The 21,250-nt window shown below is 36.2% G+C and overlaps 1 protein-coding gene across 1 annotated transcript in view; it reads left to right on the forward strand.

Annotated features, from left to right (window-relative positions):
* The window catches only part of GPR123 (G protein-coupled receptor 123), a 49,933-nt gene extending 29,151 nt beyond the window's left edge, over positions 1–20,782 (forward strand). Inside the window, exons 6-7 of the mRNA XM_010564900.1 lie at positions 16,261–16,356; positions 19,561–20,782. Coding sequence (XP_010563202.1) covers positions 16,261–16,356; positions 19,561–20,782 — 1,318 coding nt within the window. The remainder of the gene's footprint in view (positions 1–16,260; positions 16,357–19,560) is intronic.
* The last annotated feature ends 468 nt before the right edge of the window (positions 20,783–21,250 follow it).

Below are 21,250 nucleotides of genomic sequence, written 5' to 3' on the forward strand. Positions count from 1 at the left end.
CAGTAAGGGGTAAATAGGTTGATATTAGAAAAATATTTTAAAATATGAGAATAGTCAATGATTAAAACCAGTTACTTGGGAGGCTGTGGAAAATCTGTCATAAGCAATTTGTTAACATATATTAGATAAAGCCAAGTCGGTCGTGACAGACGTTTAATGTGACCCTGCCTCAGAGCTTTTGAGTGGACTACATGACCTCTTGATGTTCGCTCCCACCCTACAATTCCGTTATTCTTAAAACAAGCATTTTTCCTAACAGTATTCTCATTTTCCAAACCTTTATTTACTGCTGCATTCCTACAGCCTTGTTGGTTTCATAAGAAACTCTTGTGTTTTATTATGCAAGCAAATTCTGACAGAAGAGACTTTGAAACTAATGTGTTCCAAATATGCCGTCAGTGTTTGGAAATGTTGTGAGTCTTGTAGAAACTGGCTGCTGATCCTCCAGGTATTTTTATTCAGGTACCACGTTACTATATAAAACATAACAAAAAATTAGGCCAGCTTCTGCTCTGAAACATCTGCACCCACAACGGGTTTTCAGTGAATCGCTGGGAGTTACACATATTTAATCACAGGAAGATTTTGGTTCATAGATGGAAATTATTGTTTATTGCTACTTACAAATAAAACTCAGTAAATTCCCTGGAATTTTCATGATACAGATTAAAAGAATTTAAATATATAATATTTAATATACCTTAGCAAAATAGAATGTCCAGATTAAACTTTATGCCTGTAATGACTGAGTGCTTATTCAGATAAAAGGGTGATGCCATTATTATTGGATCATACTTGGTACTCAGGGAATCATTCAAGATTTTAACAGTTTATCTGAAAGTGAACGTTGGCTTAGGTTTTCTGTGAAAGAAAACCTGAGACCACAAGATACCTTATTTATCTGTTGACTACAAGAGGTACCTAGTTATTGTTTTATCCATTGATTAGGAGGTAGGAGAACTATGATTACCGCAGATCATTTGTGTTCGCTTCTCAATATTTACGAGCAATGCCAAGAAATTGGAGGTTTCAGAGATTTACCTTGAAATATTCTGTATAATATTTGTGGGAAATGTATGAAATGTAAGAAGTAGTTCCCTGTTCCAACATGCCTTGACTGGTAGCTAAGCTTATTACAAGTAGTCACATCAGCAGATACAGGTAATTCACCAAGAACATTATCCACAAATATATGCCTATAAATCTCTGAGCAGATGACAATTTCTTCAGATTTATTTATTGCTTTAGTTTCTCTTCCAGTCTCTTACTTTTACAATCATTGGTTTTATAGGTTGATTATGGAGGGTCCCTGAATTTGTGGTATTTGCTAACTATGAGAGTCATGAGTGGTCAGTCATAGGATCTTGCTGCTTCTTCACATTACATGAGTTTACAGACATCTCCAGAAAAAAATGCCTATACAAGCAGAGTTCATTTCCAAGAAATTTATGCGTACAACTTTGGAATTTGATTTCTGGGATTACTGATGTCAGTAAAAATCATTCTCATGAATCAAAAAGATAGAGAACAGGAATCATGGGCAAATTACTACCACTGTTATTTTCAGAATAGCTGCCCCCTGCTGGCTATAATTCATATGTGAGGCATTTTGGACTATTTAATGTGGCATATCATACTCTTGTTGTTGTCTCCTATAAGAATGACGTTAAACTTGTCTATTCATATAGACTCTTAGTCTTCCATTAGTGATATTGAAGAAGCAACCAATTAGCTAGATTCCCTCTGCATGCATTTAAGAGAGTGTTTTCCAACTAGAGAGAACACTTTAGTCCTTTATGAGGTTCTGGCATTGCCAAGTCTGATAACAATTATCGTACCTAGCAAAGCCAGGCAGCCTTTTGACCTGGGAAGTCGAGCAACAAGATGCCCTTATAGTTTTGTGAAGCTGGTAATGACTGCTGTTCATTCCTTTTCGGATCTCCTTTTTCTGCATTACTAACACAGTAACATTCTGGAAATGACATGTCATTTCTAGCTTTTAATTACTATTTCACAATTACGTTTTATAAAGATAACTCTATCTCTGCTTGTCCTTTTCTTTCAGATTTCATGATCACTTCTGGCTGAGTGCTCCAGAAACCCTGCGATTTTTTTAGAAACTTACCCTTTGACCTTTTTATATATGATGGAAAAGCTTTGTTTTTGCTTCTGGTTAAAATCTGGGATAGGGATCACCAAAAATAGGTTTCTGTGTATGTCAGTTTTTAAACAACAGGAAAAAACAAATGTTCATGCCATCATCATATATATAATATTTCCCATAGCTCAACTTAGTAAGACTAAAACAGACACAGAAAAAAACCTCAACATTAAAACTAAAAATTGGGGTTGACACTCATGAACTCATGCAATTGTACCTTTGTTTCTTACTTTTCAATAGGGGAATTAAGGACAAAATGTCAACCTGAATTCTTACCAATAAATCTAAATCTCTGTGGTTTTGTGGAGTCAAGTCATTAATTGAATACAGTTTGTCTATGATTTTAATAGCAGGGTAATCCAAAATCATTCTTTTATGTAGAGCATTAAAAGAGAATGCTTTTTCTACCTCTAGATTAGCAGATTGAATTACATCCTATGGAATATGAAGGAGAAAGTGTTTCAGAAAGAAGTCAAAAGTCTAAAACCATGAGGGAAAGTTATTTCCATCATGCTTTAATGTGTCACTGCTGCTTGTTACATTTAATAACACCTACTTGGTAAGGTGTTTTTAAGTTTTTGGCTACCTGGATATCTGTCAAGATGATAAATTGGAAATTGTAGGAGTGGATAACATTGCATAAATCCTAATATACTATTTTCTCCATGAAAACAAACATGAAAAAGTAAGCTTTTTCCTTTTTGCAAACTGTAAGGATGAAACTTCATTAAGATTCTTTAGAATGTAGATCAGTTTCTGCAAAAGAATGATGCAGTTGAGTAAGTACAAAATCATGCAAGTCTGCATCTCACTCATATGGAGCTTGACCAAAGCCAGTGGGAACGCTTACATAAGTAATGGATGCACAACTTACCTGATACAATAATAGATTTTATACATAGCATAAATTTTTCTTTTGTTGCAACTATTCTTGGCTACAGTCACAGCTGTAGCCAATGTTGATGGGATGTGAGGTGGGGTCTCTTTCTGACCTCAGTCGTGTCCTATCTCAGTTACATTTTAATAATGCACTGTACTCTGCTAAAGAACTCTGTCTGGCTCTCTGCACATAGCCTTCTAACTATAGGAATTTTCAAGCTATGCTCACTCACCTGTGAATCAGTCTCCTCTGACGAGTGCATATGTTTCAATTTACAGAGTTACATAAACTAGAAGAGCAGGAGGTTTAAAGAGCCCTTCTCTCAGCATTGACAGCTGGTATGGATGGACCCTCATAAGATTGAAAAGATAACAATGAATAATAAGTTAATCATAGAATCATAAAAATAATAAGTTTGGCAGAAACATCTCTTAAGTCATCTAGTTTAACTCTCCACTCAAAGCAGATCCAACTTAAAAGTTAGCTCAGGGCCTCATCTAGTCAAGTTTTGAAAATCTCCAAGGACCTTATTTCTTCCTCCCATCCTAGTTCTGTTTCCTTTAGCTTTCATCTTGAATGGACGACAAACATGAAATGTAAGGGCTGTAACCTAGTGTGAAATAAAGCACAAAAAAAATCACTCTTAATCCCATGAACAAAACCCAATGAGTTTAACAGAACAACATTAAAATTCATAGGTATATAATGTAAGTTAAAATTCATAGCCACATAATGTAAAATATATAAATATCATGTTTATAAACACAAGAAATTCCCATCAGATTGCACATAGTATATCTAAACTATTGATGAAAGAATATGAGGGATAGGAAAAGAAACTCATGATGTGGTGGCCACCTCATTCTGCCACAGTCCATGAGGACTCTGGTTCTGATTCTCCAGTCCCGACTCTTTCAGAAGTTTAACAAATTTCTAAAAAAATGCATAAATAAGAATAAAATAGAGTTGTGACGGAAGTGAATTTCCATCCCTGCAAACTGAAAGTATCCCTACCTCATAAGGAAATTAGCACCATTTGTGCTAATACTGGAATGCTGAACATCCAGTACTCACAGCACTCAGGTGTGATGGCTGACCCTTAATCATCTAATTCAAGGAAAGAGAATCTGTCTTCCTCATCACGGAAGAGAGTCCAGACACCTAATTATTGAGTATTCGCAGATTATTTTCTCACATTATCACTTAAAGGAGCAGGTTCACTTGGTATAATAGTTCCCTGTACCAAATAACTTGTAGTTCACTGTACCAAAGGAAAATTTAAATGGTTTCTTGCCTCGGGGCATGTTGTTATGAATAATAGTTTTTTGCTCACCTTGGTCAGTGTACAGTGAACATCAACATGTGTAGCATTAAGAAGGTACGGAACTTTGTTATGTCCTAACAAGAATGTGATGTGTTCAATGATGTGAAGACTGTTGGTTATTGTTCTAGGAAAATATCCAAATACATTAATCATTGCTACATGGGTTTAAAATTACTTGGTGCAGCTAATACTTAAACCATGAAAGACAGGAAATGCAGCTTGCTTTCAAATAGCAGAACTGAGGAATATACTACAGTGTTGAAATACATGAAAATGAATCTGTCATTACTAAGGATTCCTAAGTGAAAAACGACAGGAAGTAATAAAATGTGCTTTAAAAAATGTTGGAATACCATCAAATTACCAAGTAGTTATTCACAATTAATCAAATTAATAGGTTTTGGATTTCTAATGTTTTCTTTCTGTATGAGTCCATTGAGGTGTAAGTAGTGGTTGCATATACTATAGATTCATATTCCAAATGTGGGCAGCTGTAAAACTGAATTATCATTCATGGGAGATGACAACATTTTTGATATGTCTTCTTATTCTGAAAAGCAAATTAAAGTCAATATTTAGAAGTGATTAGGTAATAGATATTCAGAAAAATTTCTGGTTGGAAAAAAATTGAAATGTTTCATCTTAATAGTTTGGGGTTTTTATCTGAGCTATATTTTGCAGCTTCCCATTTTAAATTTCTGGTGCATAAGACTCTAGTCTTTGTGGAGTGCAAGTTAATTCTCGAGGCAGGCACTCTATTCTGTTCTGTTGCTCCGTGTAAGTACTGAGATTTTTTTTCTCAGCAAGTATTTATGAACAAAGACAATGTGAGGGTAGAAATATGAAAAAAGAAAAAGACCCATGTTTAACTTATACAGGCACCTTACACATAATACTTTTTTTTAGATTTTTCATTGTGCAGTCTTGGTAAATAAAGCAAAAAATATAGTGCCTTCAGAATTGATATGTCAAGTCATTTAGGGTGTATCTTAGGATGTTAATATCTGTGCCTTGCACTGACTTCACCTGCAAGTGTTTCCTTATGGTTTTCTTTATGATTGAAAGCAATTTTCTGTGTGAATGAAAATAATGGCTTTGATGTTTGAGGTACTAATTTTTCTTAAATTTCAGGGATGCCCCTTCCTTAAACTCATGACCTGTGGCAAACCCTAAAAATATTAGAACTATTCAAAAAAATTCATCATAATATTTTAAAATGGGAACCAAAATAAAGCACAGATTCCCTTCCTTTACTGTGCACTGAATATGGACTTTAGAGGAATTCAAAACCTGCTTGTATGCTTTTCACATCAGAAACAATTCCTTTCAGGAAACTGTTTCATCTTTTCCCTAAAAATGTGGGTTTGATTTGTCGATGACAAAAGCTTGGTAGCTGGAAAGATTCAACAGAAAGGGTTTTGTGGTTTCCATGGATCTTCTGCGTAGATGCTTTTCGATTTTAAATGGCCCTCTGGGTTTGTCACTGAATACTTCTCGTAGACCAAGAAGATTTAATAATCAAAATGATATTATTTTTATTTAGTGTGTGGTTTCTTCATGTCTTAAACAACACAGTTTGTTCTCTCACTTTGCCTGAGGATACATCTTGCTCTAGCTGTGTGATTAGATTTTAGATACATGCAGTTGAAAATAAACCCAATTACCTAAATAGATGGAAGGTAGTAGTAAATTGTGATTAGCACATAATTGTGAAACCAGAGATGCAGAAGCCTGAAACACTAACTCCGTTAAATTTTGGGGATGTAGCACCTAATCTTTAACAATCTTTTAAAGATGGGGGGTTTGTTACCTCATTGGTAAAATCCTCAGAAGCAGTAAGAATGCTTTAATACTTTGAACTTTTAATATTTAAAAGCCAATGGAGTTACCTCCGTATGTTATCTGTACACAGACAGTATAAATATGTCTTGACTATTGTTGGTGGGTATCATTTAAGAATATGCATAGGATATGCTGACCAAATCTAGGTAAAGAGATTAAATTTACCATTGTTCTGTAAACTTCATAAGAAAGCACTTTACAAGGACATATGAATATATTAAATATGAATCTGTTAAATATTAAAAATATGTATGTTACCCAGTGGCCAGAACATGTACAATTTTAAAGTACTTCTGAGAGTACTCTGTATAACAGTAACCACCCAATCACTGTTATGTGACAGAAACCAGCTGATGCATTCATTAGTTTTACATACAGTTATGTGTGAAGCTGTAATTTACATTTTCATTGAAGAAATGCAATTCTTTTTTTTTTTGGCAGAAATGGCAGATTTCATGGGGCAACATTAGATTTCCTAAACACATTATTTTAATGGCCTGTATCAATCAAACAGGCTTTATAAGATGCCTGAAATTTTTCAGGGCCAGCAGAAGAGATAAAAATGCTTTTTAGCTTGTTGGAGCTGTGCTTTCTTGCTACTGTTTTCCCTCTGTAAGTAGTAACACCAACATTCATCATTCAAGAATCAGTAAACTAAAGTAAAAATTGTGATATTAGTGTAAAAAACAGGACATTTTTTGAAACCAGTGAATTTAAGCTTCCTGTTTGTCTGCTAGTTTTTGAACCGTTAAAGTTCACATTTTTCACATTTTGCCTGTAATTATCTGTCATGGAAAAATGGAAATTTATTCTTATTTATATTAAGATCTCCTTAAAGAAACATTTTTTTAAGTATGTGACTGTCATTGAGGCTTTCCCTGTCTAATAACTTCGCTAGTCAACCTGATGTGGATAAAGATCATTAAGCTCCTGTAAGTTTCACATAACTAGATGGGCAGGTGAATAACAAAGATTAATATCTCAACATAAGCGATGGCTGAAATGATATAGAGGTGGCATAACTATGGGAAAGATCTCAAGAGGACCTTGTACCTTTTCAGACACCAAAGACAATCATAAGACAAAATCTGTAGGAAATCAGATTTCAGTTGTTTCTGTGCCCACATAAAAGTTCAGTAGAGAAAGCTGAGATTCTTTATCACCTGCACTCTGGAAGACGAGCTTAATATTGTATCAAAAGATACAAGGCTTGCAAAAAAATGTGCAAATTACCAATGTAGTTTTTGTGGAAATTCACTTCTCTGAAGTATTTCTTGTATTTTTCTCTTTCTTCTAAACAATTTCAGCTCCCTCTGGCACTATGGGCAAAGATCTTGCCCTTTATATAAGATCATTGATTTATATAAGAGAAAAAGGAAGAGAAGACATGAATTTAGGAGAAGAGAATTAACGTGTCCTCCCTAGAGATATTTCCCAGGAGTTCCTGTATTCTCTTTTCATTGTCTGTTTGCACACATCTGTCATGAATGCTCAGCTGAGCAAATCTAAGAACAAGCTACCTGGGTCTACCAGTAAAGTCCCTATCTTCATGACATTGATTGCTTGGTCATTAATATCTCCTGAATCATTCTGTGCATGTACAGCGAAAGAACTTAATAGAAAATAAAACTAAGAGTATTATTCTCTAGAAAATGGACAGTTTCACATATTACTTGTGAAACTTATGCAATCAAAGATATTCAGCTCTAACTTGGCAATATAGTTCATAATAAAAAATAAGGTCTCAGAATATCTCTTTTTAATACAACAAATAGATTTCATACCTAAAACCAAAGATATACCATGTAGTGAATAAATAACCTCTGAATAAACTCTCCAAAGGTTCTCCTCCTGTGAAAGCTGAAAATAGTGTATTTTCAGGTGATGTAAAAATTACAAAGCAAGGACTTGACTGGTCCATTTGAAATTTTAAAAAATTACTGCAGAAGAAAAAGCATTCTTCTTGACAAAAAAATGTTGTCTACAAAGCCAGTAAGTGTCAAACTTAACAATGCATGAAACACAGGGTGATTCAGGGAGTTGTGTTGGTGACTGCCGTAGTAAACTGTGGGATTGACATAAATTCCTTTAAAAAAAAAAAAAAAATTTAAAAATTTAGTCATAGGAGAACATAGACCAGAGCCCCCTGTCAGTGACTTTCACAGTTGATCCAAATTAAAATATATTTCCTCCTGCTAGTCATTCCATTTGGTTCCTTTGGCAGGCTTAATGAATTATTACATCAAGTAAAACCAAAGAAATCCATATTTTCTATTTAAAATTCAAGGTGATTCTACTGACAGTCATAAAACATTGATACTAATATAATGTGAATCAAGTATTAAATATGTGACAATATAAGGGTACAGCACTTATTATCACTATCTTTTCATGCTTTACTTTTCATTTCACTTTCATATTATATAAAATAGTATTGTCATATATAGGCTGTTATCAGAATTTCTTGTCTTGATGAGGGTTGATAGGTTAATGGTTCTTTTCTCCCCTTTGAAAGGCAGAAGGACATCCTGATGGTAATTGACTTTCTAAAGGTGTACCGCAATGCTCAGTGAAGCAGTTGTGTTTGATTCAGTAGGCTGGAACTGCAAAATGATTTCAGGTAACAGCTCTACACCAGAGTAGTCAAATGCCTGGAAAAATGAGGTAGCAATGAATTGCTCCAAACGAGAGTATCAGCCATTTTACTACTAGAAATTAACTGTGGAAACAGAATTGAAAGGCCTGTTGTGTTCCCTAGGGATAAAATGATTGTGCAAATAGAAAATTCTCAAAGCATGAGTATTATTTCTCCTCCAATTTTTTCTCTCCAGTCATTAACATAAACAGTTTTCTCTCTATGAGCTCCATGCTCTTTTTAAGCTTTTAAAAATATAGATTCTTTAAGAAATACTAATGAATATTTTTTTTTCTCATCAACATGCTGCTTAATATTTTACTTGCTTCTTTCCTTCAGAAGTACATTTAGCATGAGTACCTCCTTACCCTGACTTAAGTTATTTATTCATTAAGCCTGAGCAGAAATAGAAGTCAATAGAGCTAAACTGCAGCATGGAATGCACTGTAAGAATCATCTCTCTCTTTGATTTCCAACAGCCCCCAAGGCATTCTCCAATAAAATAGGAAAAAAAAAAAAGGCAAGGTCTCTCTTGCTTCTTAGTTACATTGGCTCTTCAAGTTGGTCTAGCTCACCAAGAGACAATAGAGTTATCTCTATGTAAGTGAAACCCCCTTGTCTTTCTTCTGATTTTTCTCTAAACATTTTTTTGAGTTCTTGATTTCTTTTTTTTTTTTTGTGTGTGTGTGTATTCATTTTTGTTTCTCTGTCCTCACTGCTGGCTCAGACTGTCTTACAGGGTCACAGTAAAGCAAATTGCAGCTGGACTGCCAGCCTGTAAATTCCTTTTCATCTGCAAAATACTGAAGTAGACGTAATGACTACACTAGCCAGGAAGGCTGTTAACCAGGGAAGTTGAATAGAAATAGCTTCAGCACATCCTCTTGGCTTCCTCCACTAGCAGGGCCTAAATTCTCACACTACCTAACTGGCAGTGCATGAGACATCATCTGACATAGACGGAAAGGAAGAGAAACTCAGTTATGAGTATCTAGTGCAGTGGGCTCACATGAGAAAGGCAAGTCTTTTTGAAGCCGTATGATAGGTGAGGTTTCATATCTTCTGACACTGACTAACATTCTCCCACTTTATTGCCCTGGTTCCCATATTATGAGACTCTAAGGGCAGATCCAGCAAAGTATTTAAATTCCTATTTCATGGCCAATTTTAATAAAAAATTAGGGCCTAGTTTTGTCAAATGGAGGCCTGGACATCTTAAGTTGAGCAAACAAATCTGCAGAGACTTTTCTTAATAGTTTTGTCATTCATCTCTCTCTGTTTTAGTCTCTGCCTCTAAATGGAGAAGATTATACATATTCTCACAAGGACATTATGAAGATTAATTAATTAATGTTTGTGAAGCTCTTAATTTGCAGTAAGATCTAGAAAGAAGAGCTATATATGTAAAAATGAATAACTACCTGTCCAGTGATCCTTGTTCCTTCCATGCTGAATGAGTGAAATATCTTATGGAAAAAATAAAGTGGTCTGTGAACAGGCAGTTAAAAAGAATAACAATATTGCCACATAAAGGTGCTAAATAGAGTTTTCACACAACTCAATTCTGCTGTTACTTACCTTTTAGAGTTTGACTTGCCATATTAAAGTTTAGTTTAGCATTATTAGTAGATTATTTTTCCTTTGTGTGTGTGTGTGTGTGTGTGTGTGTATTCTCCATGTTTATATTCTACTTTGCAGACAGGGAAAAAGCACTTAAGAAATACAGGCTATTTCTCTTCAGCAAGGCCATGAAGAAAAACTAACATGGTATTTGTAAACATGTTCATAAGTCAAGACTATCTGGGAATAGGATTCAAAATGATGATTTTTTTTTTTTTCTTAAATGGAAAGTATATTTTCAAAATCCCATCATTTCTACAAAGTCTTCTTTTTATTTTATCAAAATTCTCAGGAAAAAGGACCATGAAATTATGTGATGCATGAAAAATTCAGGAAGAATAATTTGAAAATCGGACTCATAAATTCAGCTTTCTACAGAGCAGCTACTTATCTGTCTGCCTGCCTGCCGGGTACTTGAACTGTGGCATCTGGTTAGCTCAGAAGTTAATGACCATTTTCTATATGGATTATTTTCACAAAGATGTTAAAATCAAATCCCAGCTCAAGGAAAAATAAAGGGGAAAGTCATCTTGCTGTGACTCCTCTTTTATTTTCATGTTTATTTTGCAAGTGACTAATAGATTGACATCTCTTCCTATATGAACTGTGCCCTAGAACTAAGTGGAGCTAAATAGGTGAATCTTTTTTTGTACTGAGGAAAAAGAAAGAAATTAATGTTTCACTGGTATCTTTATATATCTAACATGTGCCTTTCTAGACTTGTGCATGTGGAGAGGAATACTTTTAAATATACATACATTTTAATCAAGTAGTGTCTACAATAAAGACTATTTGAAGCTATTAAATCACTTCCTGATACATCGCCATTCTGCCAACCTCTGCAGAAAAAAATCTTAAAATCAGCCTGGCATTACACCCACAAAGCCAAGGTCTGGTCCTTTTTGGAAGAATTTATTCCAGGGCCAAGGTTCTTAATCTGGAAACAATTTTGGGCTAGAGAATAGCCAGACACTCAAGCAAGAAACTCATCACTGGGTAGAACGTTCCTTTTACTTGCTGACTTTCTGAGTAATATTTATGGAAATAAACTTAGAAGAATATATGGTATGTTAAGTTAGCAGAATGGATGCTGCCTGCAGGCTATTGCAGTCATTCTTGCTGACATTATCCTGTTTCTATCAGATTGGCTATGTAGCTCCCAGTATTTTTTGGTGGGGTTTGCCTTACAAGAGGAGTTTTTGCTGAAAGGAAGCTGGAGAACAGTAAGCCATGATGTCAACAGAGGGACATCACCTCAAGCAGTGTCTGCTGCTCTGTTGGGGGGGGGAGGGGGTGTTTATGTCAGTGCATGTAATAAAAAATGTTGTATTTACTGGTCTCAGGCAGCTGCAGCAGGAACTTAGGGGTTCCCTCTAATGTTCAGTGAGCATGATTCATCCCCCCACAAATTACTGCACATCATTTGAGCGTGTCTGCATAGGCTGGTTTTCAGACCGGAGGTGTTGCCTATACTGCAGCTAAGAGGTGCGAATGCAGCATGCTGAGGCCTACCAGGCTAGCTTTAATCTAATTAGCTTGCATAACAATGTTAGTGAAGATGTGATAGAATGAGCTTCAGTAAATAAATGTATGCTGATGTGAAAGCCTGCTAGGAATCATCAGGACATCCCTGGGTGGCCAGCAACAACAATGTACAAATTTTAAAAACTCTTCTCAAGGGCTAGTGAAGCAACAGCTTGGCAATTGCTTCAAAGCCCCAAATCATCCCACAGATAGTTTACAATTAGTAATAGTAAACTAAAAAACTAGTGAAGCAATTTAAAAATGTTATATAAATTAACTGCTTGTCAAAATCAAATTTGAGCTGGAAAAAAGTTTTAATTTCCTCCCTGTCGTTTCCCAGTCTTTAAAGATTTGCATGCACGGCTATCTTGACTACAGCCAGTCCCTCCGTGTTAGCTGGTTCTATCGTAACAGCCACATCTGTCAGAGCAGGGTCCTTCTGTCTTCTTACTGCTCCCTACACAGTTTCATTACTGGTAGCCTGAGTATCACTCTTTGTGTTCTTGAATGGTAGAAGAGTAACACAAGTAGATGAAATTGGCTCTGGGTGCTGAGATACTACATATTCTTTTGTGAAGAGGAGACAGCCCACTGGCTTAATGAGAAAAATTAGAAAAGTAACTCAGAAGTAGAAAAGGTAATTGGAAGACAAAAGCTGGTTACAGAACCAATGGATATAGACCTTTAAAGCTTTAAAACCAAAAGATAGCCATGAGAGGAAGTAGTAAATGGAAGTTAGGCAAACAATGTAGGAAAAAGTTTGATCATTATTTTCAAAATAGGACAATCTACGGGGCAGGGATGGTGGAATATGGTTGAAAAGCATGTACACTTGCTCAATCTACAAGGTTCATCCTTCTGGTACTGCTTTATTATATTGTTCTGCGAATGAGCATTACTGGACAGGAACATCACCCCTTGCTTTTGCTCTTGTATGGCTGAAAGACACAGAAAGTTGGCTGCAGCAGCAAAAGCAGCAGAACCCAGCATCTCTCCAGTTACAACCCTTACACTGAGACCACTTTAACTGGTCTGGAAAATCTGCTCTGTGTACATGCCCAGGCAGTGCTATACAAAATACCAGTGGAAGTTAGTATTAGGGCGCACGGGGAATAGCACACATGGGCTCCTCCTCCACAAATCAGGCTTTGCAGGGAGTAACAGGCAGACAGTCATTGACAAGGCTTAGTGAATACTGGGAGGGAACCACCTTAACTCGGGGATCCTTCCTTCTTGCTCCTGCTTGAACTTATGGAGAGGCAATCGTGTTTCTTGGGCTTGGAGACAAACTCCTGGATGCTGTGATTTGCCCTGTCCCTTCATTTACAGTAATAGAGAGGTGCCTTGTGTTTAAACATAGGATGGGAATTAAGAAGTCTCATTCTGAAACAGATTTTCTGCATGACCTTGAACACTTAATCTCTCCTTGCTTGTTTTCTCATCTGTACAACAGGGATAATAATGTTTATTGACCACGCGGGGGGCTGTAAGGCTAAATTAATTAATGTTATAAAGCACTTTGGTTCTCTTAGATAAAAAGTTTTTGGGAGGTATGAAGCATAGCTATTTATTATCTGCATTTTCTTCACTTTTTATTCATTCCCTATCAATTCTACTTCAGTGATCCTAATCGTTTCATCTGGGTGAAAAAGAAGAAATTGGAAAAAACTAATGATTGCATAGAAACTAATGTTTCAAAAGACTGGTCTAAATTTCTTAATTTTAAGTGTACTTCCTCACAACTAACATGTATATGGATCTTCTTGAACAATGTTTCTTCTCTTTGGTGACTTTCCAGTGTGGTCTTTTCTTCTTTATATACTATTTAAGGTATCCATGAGCTCACACAAATGGGCAAGAGTATGTGCTTCTGCTCTTGCAATTTAACTTCAATTTCTTTGATTATATTTTCTGTTTGTTCTATTTTAACCCCATTCCTCTCTTGCTGACTTTTCTTCTATTTGGCAGACTTTTTTTCCCTTCACCTTTTAAGAATCCCAAACCCACCAATGAAGAATCATTTGTATACACTGTCATTTTCTATTTGCTATTTTACTGGGTTTTTTTCCAATGAGACAGGGCAGGCAGTGTGCTGTGCTGGATATCAGTACAGTGCACCTCAGGTACGCTGAAACCATTTGACTTCACCTTATGTCATTTCTAGAATGTATTTTCTTAGCAATGAGCCAGGACAGGAATTTGGCTAGATTTTGCCACATTTCTTAAGCACTGTACAGCTAAGGGCTTCCAGAACATCTGATGCTACTGTTGTAGTGTTCAGCAGCCTGCTGAAAGTGTGAGATATGAAGTAGATTATCTAACACCCAAATACTGGCTTGTCTGAGACTTTAGATAAGGATAGGATTTGAATGTATGTATCCAATCTGTAAAAAGTGGTGGCTCTGCAAAAAATGAAATTATAGGCTGCATTGTAGGTAAATTCTATGGTGTAATCACTTCAGATGAGTTTGAAGTGCAGTTTCCTATACTTGCTTCTGTATTCCTATTTTTCTGCTCCTTACTATTTCTTACATAATTTGGGATTAACTTTTCTATGCCTCATTGCTTACCCTAGTCACTTCCTGAATTTCAAAAATGTCACTGAACATGTCTTTGTTAAAAGTAATAATAGGCTATGAAGCTAGCTTATTCAACATGCTCAAGTCAAAAGATATGTACAATCATTAAACTGCAGGGAATGAGTGGATTTTGTAAGGAGGCAGCTTGTTCATTGGAATTTGTTGAGCTCTACAGAATAAGCCAAGTTTGAAGAAAAAATAGATACTTAATGACTTCGAAGTTATAAAATCTGAACGGCTTTTTGATAAACGTGGAGGATGATTTTCTCTCCTCTGTTTACAGCTTAGACCATTAGGACAAAGATTGACTGTAAATGTTAACATGAAATTTTCTGAGGCCTGGCCTCTAATTCTGCTTCGAAAGGAGGTGGGGAAAAGAGGTTAAGAAATGCTAACACTAATTCTGGGTTTGATTTACTATAACTCTGTTTCTATAAAAATCCTGCCTTGCAATGACTGTGAAATTTCCCAATATTTGTAACACAGTATAGAAAACTAGTGGCCAGATTCTGGTCAGAATGTGTCCCACACATTACTAGGTCCCTCTTAGTCCTGATGATCAACATAATAGCAGTGATTGGGAAGCATCTGTGGCTTGAAAGGAAACTAACTTTGTCTTTTACCTGTTATCACTGAGCAGCATTCCCTCCAGCTGTAACCTCACTGCACAGGTCTGGTGCTCTCCACCTCAGAGACCGCAGCGGTGGAAGTGCTGTGCTCCCTGCATCATTTTGTGTTTTGCTTATATAAATGGAAAATGTGATGATGGTTTATTTTGCTGAATTTGGACATAGGAATGCAGGACACCAACTTCAATGAGACATCCCCTAGGACTTTAATGTAGCCTAATGATAGTACATTGGGATGACTGCTGCTTCCAAGTAGTTCAGTGGCATTTAACTGGTTAAAAGGGTGTGAATCTATGTGCTTTCAGTCTTCAAATAGAAGTCTTTACAGAAAGATTAACGCTTCGGTTAACACTCTCCTGGATATTTATGAGATCTTGCTGAAGCCTTAGAGGGCCTCACATTTTAATGCATTTGCAAGGCTGGCTATTGAATGAGTGAAGAAAAGTGTGGTATATGCAAAGGGATGTTTAATCCTCCTGATTTCTCCAGATTGCTCCTCTGTGCAGAAAAAAAAAACCCATTTTGTCAAGTAGACTGCCTCTTTTCTCTTTGCCTAACTGAACTCTGTTTCTTTTGTCATCCAGGAGTTAGGAAAATGTTTCTGTGATTTCTCTGAATTTCCCTGGGAATATTTTCAGGTTAAAGTGAATACAGCTGCTTTGTCTGAATATTTTTAATTTATAATGCTTACATATTTAATAACTATTAAATATAAATATCTAGGTGAGTGGAATAACTTTATTTGGGATGTAGGTTCTTTCATTAGACAAGGTTTTGTTCTTCATGTGACTGCAGCAGTGACTACCTTTACTAAAGACATAAGTCAAGAGATTGTTAAAAGTGGGTCCATATAAATATTAAATATTAAGCTTTCTGCTGTTTGTTTCATAAAGTACAGTGTTTATTGTGACAATACTTCATTCTTTGCTTTTCTGGTTTTAGGGACAAGTTTAATGTTTCAGCAATATTGTATACTCAGGATACTTCAAGAAGGTACAATTATTTTAAAAGCAGCATTTGACTACAAGTCAGGCAAATTAAAACATCAGTTATTATCTCTCAACAGATTTTACCTGATTAGTGGTGGAGTTCCTTTTATTATATGTGGGATTACAGCAGCAACCAATATCAATAATTATGGGATTGAAGGCAATGCACCATAGTAAGTATAAACTATTATCATAAAACTTTAAGGAAAACATACTCTTTTTCTTATGCCTATAAATGTAACTGACTTCATAAAGGGTAAAGACATGCCATTTGGGATGACATTTATTATGAAATTTTATTAATTAATAGCTATGGCAGAGCAATGTCTTAATCTGGGGCTCGCTGCTTCACCTCTATCAATTTGACTCCATTACGGTCAATAGAATCACTTTTCATTTACAGAATTACTCCTCATTTACATCCGAATAAGTGAAAGGATATTAAAAATGCCTAATAGATAGCATATTTAATGGAGCTACTAATGAATTAAATACTTTCAATTCATTCTCTACCTTGAATTGATATCCTTCAGGTGACTTATTTAAAGTAATTTACAAATAATTATGTGAAAAAAGGACAAGTAAAAATCCTTCCTCTGCCTTCTCTACCCCTGCCCCTCCCTTAAAAAACAATTATTTTGGATTTTCATCACCTGGAAGTGTTCGTCACAACATCTTGCAATCCCGACGTAGCCCTCTAGTGTACTAGTGTATTAGTGTTCAGTCTACCTCCACAAGCTGTCCGGGCATCACATTGTTATTAATTCTTGACATGAAACATGAGATATCAATAAAGTACAATAAGCCTTTCCATAAAAGTGTAGCAGAAAATGAATCAGACGGCAAAGTTAAATACATTCTGTGTAAATGATCAGCGTGGCAATGACTGGCACACTAGTGGATATATTAGTACTCTGCCAGCACGAGTACTCTGGAGAACATCATTCTTAGTTACTGCTTTGAGCATCTATTGTAATACATTTGAAACTAGGTATGTTCTGGGTAAGAAAAGTGGAAACAAAGGAGAATGGTTTGTAAGTGAGCATTTGACTCCTTAAAGGCATTTTTACAGGTAATTGAAATTTAAATTCTGGTAATAAATTAGTACATACCATGGCTAACTGTTTGCTCTGCCTAGGGCCCAACTCATATTCATATATTTATTCAAACTTATCCAATTAGACACTTACAATCAACAGTATATTAAAAGACTCAATTATTTATGTTCATAAATGTGAGACATTTTTCACTTTGGCACAGTTACAGAGGTTATACTTCTTTAATCATGTTAATTATAGCCAATCAATACCTGGTACCACAGTCTGTACAGAAAACAAGGCACAGGTGAGGGATGGTTATAAGACTGAGTAAAAAGACAGCTTCTAATTCAACAACAGCATAGTGAGTTATATGCCTTATTCATTTTTAATGGTATTAGTAGAGTAAATGTAGATGCACAAATTTGAACTTTTTTTTTATGGAACTCATTTTTTAAGTGATCCACAATGAGATTCCACTTGAAATAAGAGCATCCCAAGAGACTGTTCCACTGGGGAGCATTCCATTCTCCACTTCGCATCAAATATGCAGCGTTCAAATGTACTTCAAGTATTCATGTAGCTTTGTGCTCTCTGCTTATCCAATTAAATATAGGTGGTAACTTACCTATCTTTTCACAAGATACCTTTCAGGGAATCTTTTCATGTGTATATCTGACAGCAAAATATATACTCCTTGAAGTGTCTCTAAGTTCATTAATAAAAGTGTGCATGTTTTTGTTTAAGGTTCAGATTTTAAAAATTTGAAGTTGTTAGTCTGCAGTTTCTTGTGATAAATACCCAGTGGGACTGCCTCTTTTTAGCTGAGAAGTTCTCAGCCTGGGAGAAAAATTCATTCTGCCCTTTTTATAGTAAGTTGTAGATGATTCCTGGCTTGACAAGAATGTGATACCAGAAGGTTCCTCGCTGTAGTGGAGGGACTGCAACCAATCACACACGCCTAAATGAATATGAAGTGTCACACAGTGTCACTTTTAGAGCTGGAATGGATCATGACAGATCACCTGGTCTTTCTGACCCAGTGGGAAATTAGCTATATCCAAACCATTCCTGACAGTTATTTATCTGAGGTGCCTTAAATGCTCTGATAATGGATAGACCCACTTTATTCCAACAGCTTATTATCCTAATTGTCCTAACAGCTAGGAAACTTTTTGAAAAATCTAATTTAAATCTTTCTTGCTGCAGTTTAAGCCCATTACTTCTTGTCCTAGTCCAACAGATAAGGAAAGTAACTTATTCCTCTTTCCAGAAACCCATGTAATATTTAGAGTATAAGAACCTAATAACAGCTGTACTAGCTTATACAGCCCTGTCTGTCTGTGGCTAAAAGCAGATCACAGGGAAGAGTAAAAACTAAGCAAGTATTCCTTCTCCCCCTGACCCAAGTTCTCCCAGTTTCCATCTGGAATTTCATTAGCCAGAAGTGTTTTCTTCCCCCATGTTTATTTGATTAGATCATTCATCCTCAGGACAGTCCTGTTAGACTGCTACTAAATTATGCAGCTGACTGAGGCTTATTCAGCTCATACTGGCCTGTGAACTACTTTAAGCTGCTCTAAACCAGTTATGGTTATACTATTTGAAGCCTAGCAAATAACGATCAATGCTACAATATTATGCTACCAGTGTATCACAGAGAGACCATCAGTTTCCTTAATTTTTCTGAGGACATTCAAATTGGTGTAAATTAACTCCCAGGAAGTTCAGAAACAGTGCAGAATTCAGAAATGGCATGTATCTTTTGGGTCTGCTCACTGCAGAAAGTGGTGACTGTTCAACTGGAACTCTTTTTTCAGCCTTTCTTATTACACAGGCTCTTCTCTACTTTGGCAACAAGAAAATTCTGTAAGAACAATCTTCAGGCTTAAGAGTTTGTATCAATGTTCATTAATACAAACCATTGAAATCTGTACATTTCTGTTGCTCACACAGATTGCATAAACTATGCCTCATTTGCTTTTTAATCAAAGTATTAGCACTGACATTTTTAATAGTAAAAAAAAGGCTTGACATAAATGGCCTTATACTTCACTGCAATTCAAGTTTCTAAACTGACCTACATTTCTTGGAAATTTTCAGCTTTAATATCCTGTAAATTATACTAGACATTTTATTCTATTAAAAAATATGAAAGTGATACCTCAGTTTAATTGATACCAAAGACACACTCCCTTCCTCCACAACAAACATCTGAACTTCTGAGACACTGTTGGGTCCTACAAGTTAGTCAGAAAGCCCAGTTTCACATCAGTCAGTTGTCCATGGTATCTAATGTGTGCTATAAAATGTTCTTGACTCTTTTTTTGTTGTTTTCAGTTGCTGGATGGCATGGGAGCCTAGTCTTGGTGCTTTTTATGGGCCAGTAGCATTCATTGTGCTAGTCACCTGTGTTTACTTTCTCTGCACGTATGTGCAACTGAAGCACCATCCTGAACGCAAGTATGAGTTAAAGGAGAAGACAGAAGATCCGCAGAGAATGCCAAGTACTGAGGTGGGCCATGGTCATATTACAGACTCTGTGTCCGTTTCCCAGGCAACCTGCTCCATGATTTCTTCTTCCTTATTGGAAAATGAGCATTCATTTAAGGCTCAGCTTCGAGCCGCAGCATTCACTTTGTTCCTGTTTACTGCCACTTGGACCTTTGGAGCACTTGCAGTATCTCAAGGTCATTTCTTGGATATGATATTTAGCTGTCTTTACGGAGCCTTCTGTGTGACCTTGGGGCTTTTCATCCTGATCCATCACTGTGCAAAGCGAGATGACGTGTGGCATTGCTGGTGGTCCTGTTGCCCATCTAGAAGAAACACCTATTCTGTCCAAGTTAATGTGCGCCCAAAGGTTAATGTCAATGGTGACACTCAAGTTCACGCACCTTGTCTTCAGGAATCACCATGTCCCAACAAATCAGCTGTGTTTAATCATCCAGCAGCTAGCCACTGCAAACTTACCAACCTACAAGCAGTTCAAAATCACGTTAACTGCCTTTCACCTGTGACACCATGTTGTGCAAAAATGCACTGTGATCAGCTACTTGATGATGAAGCTCACATTCATGTCCACAGCGAGGGAACCTTCAGACCCAATATGCACATTCATAGATGTCTGAAAAGCAGAACTAAGCCACGTTACTTCAGTCGGCATAGATCTGCAGGTGAAAGAGAATACGCCTATCACATTCCTTCGAGTATTGATGGCAGCATCCACAGCTCACATACAGACAGTCCCCACAGTACGCACGATAGCCAGTCAGGTCACAGACGGGCCTGCTGCTCAAAAAGTGATCCATATCCTACTGTCAACCAGCCCGAAAGTAGCGATGCAAGTACTGTAATATATAGTTGTGCTAAAATGCCAGAAAGTGACACTGTGCACCATCCAGCTCATTTTGAAATGCACCCACGGACACAGTCATTGCCATTTAATACGACGAATCACAACGGAATTCTCAAGGGAAACGTGCATGAAGCCATGATATACAGCTCAGATAGTACAGGAAATATCAAAACTGGCCCTTGGAAAAATGAAACTACTGTGTAGTTCATGGGCCATCATAATGTGTTTTTTCCCCTAAACCATTGTTATCTTTGTTTTTATTCCAAACTAAATAAGATGGCATATTTGTGTAGCTCAATAGTAAATTGTACAGCTTTTCCATCTTTATTTCCATTTTCTTAATAAGAGTCTAAAAGAGAGAGATAGTGACAGTTTTAAAGTGAAGTTATTTTTAAAAGAAAGTTATAAAAAAATTCTGAAAGATAATTAGACAATGAAGTCTAGACAATGGAATGAGAGGCAATATCCTTTTGTTACACAGAACATTTCTTTAGAAATAAATCATTTTCATTCATTGTTTTCACTTTTGTTCTGTAGTAACTTCAGACACTTTATAAACATATCAGCATCTTAAACTTACTTATTTATTTTTGTAGCAAAATATTATTACTGTGACATGGATTTTAATCAGAAGTGACTACGGTAGAAATGATAAACAGGATTTTATAAAAT

The sequence above is a fragment of the Haliaeetus leucocephalus genome, unplaced genomic scaffold, assembly GCF_000737465.1.
Source record: "Haliaeetus leucocephalus isolate CR32 unplaced genomic scaffold, Haliaeetus_leucocephalus-4.0 Scaffold184, whole genome shotgun sequence".
Lineage (NCBI taxonomy): Eukaryota > Metazoa > Chordata > Aves > Accipitriformes > Accipitridae > Haliaeetus > Haliaeetus leucocephalus.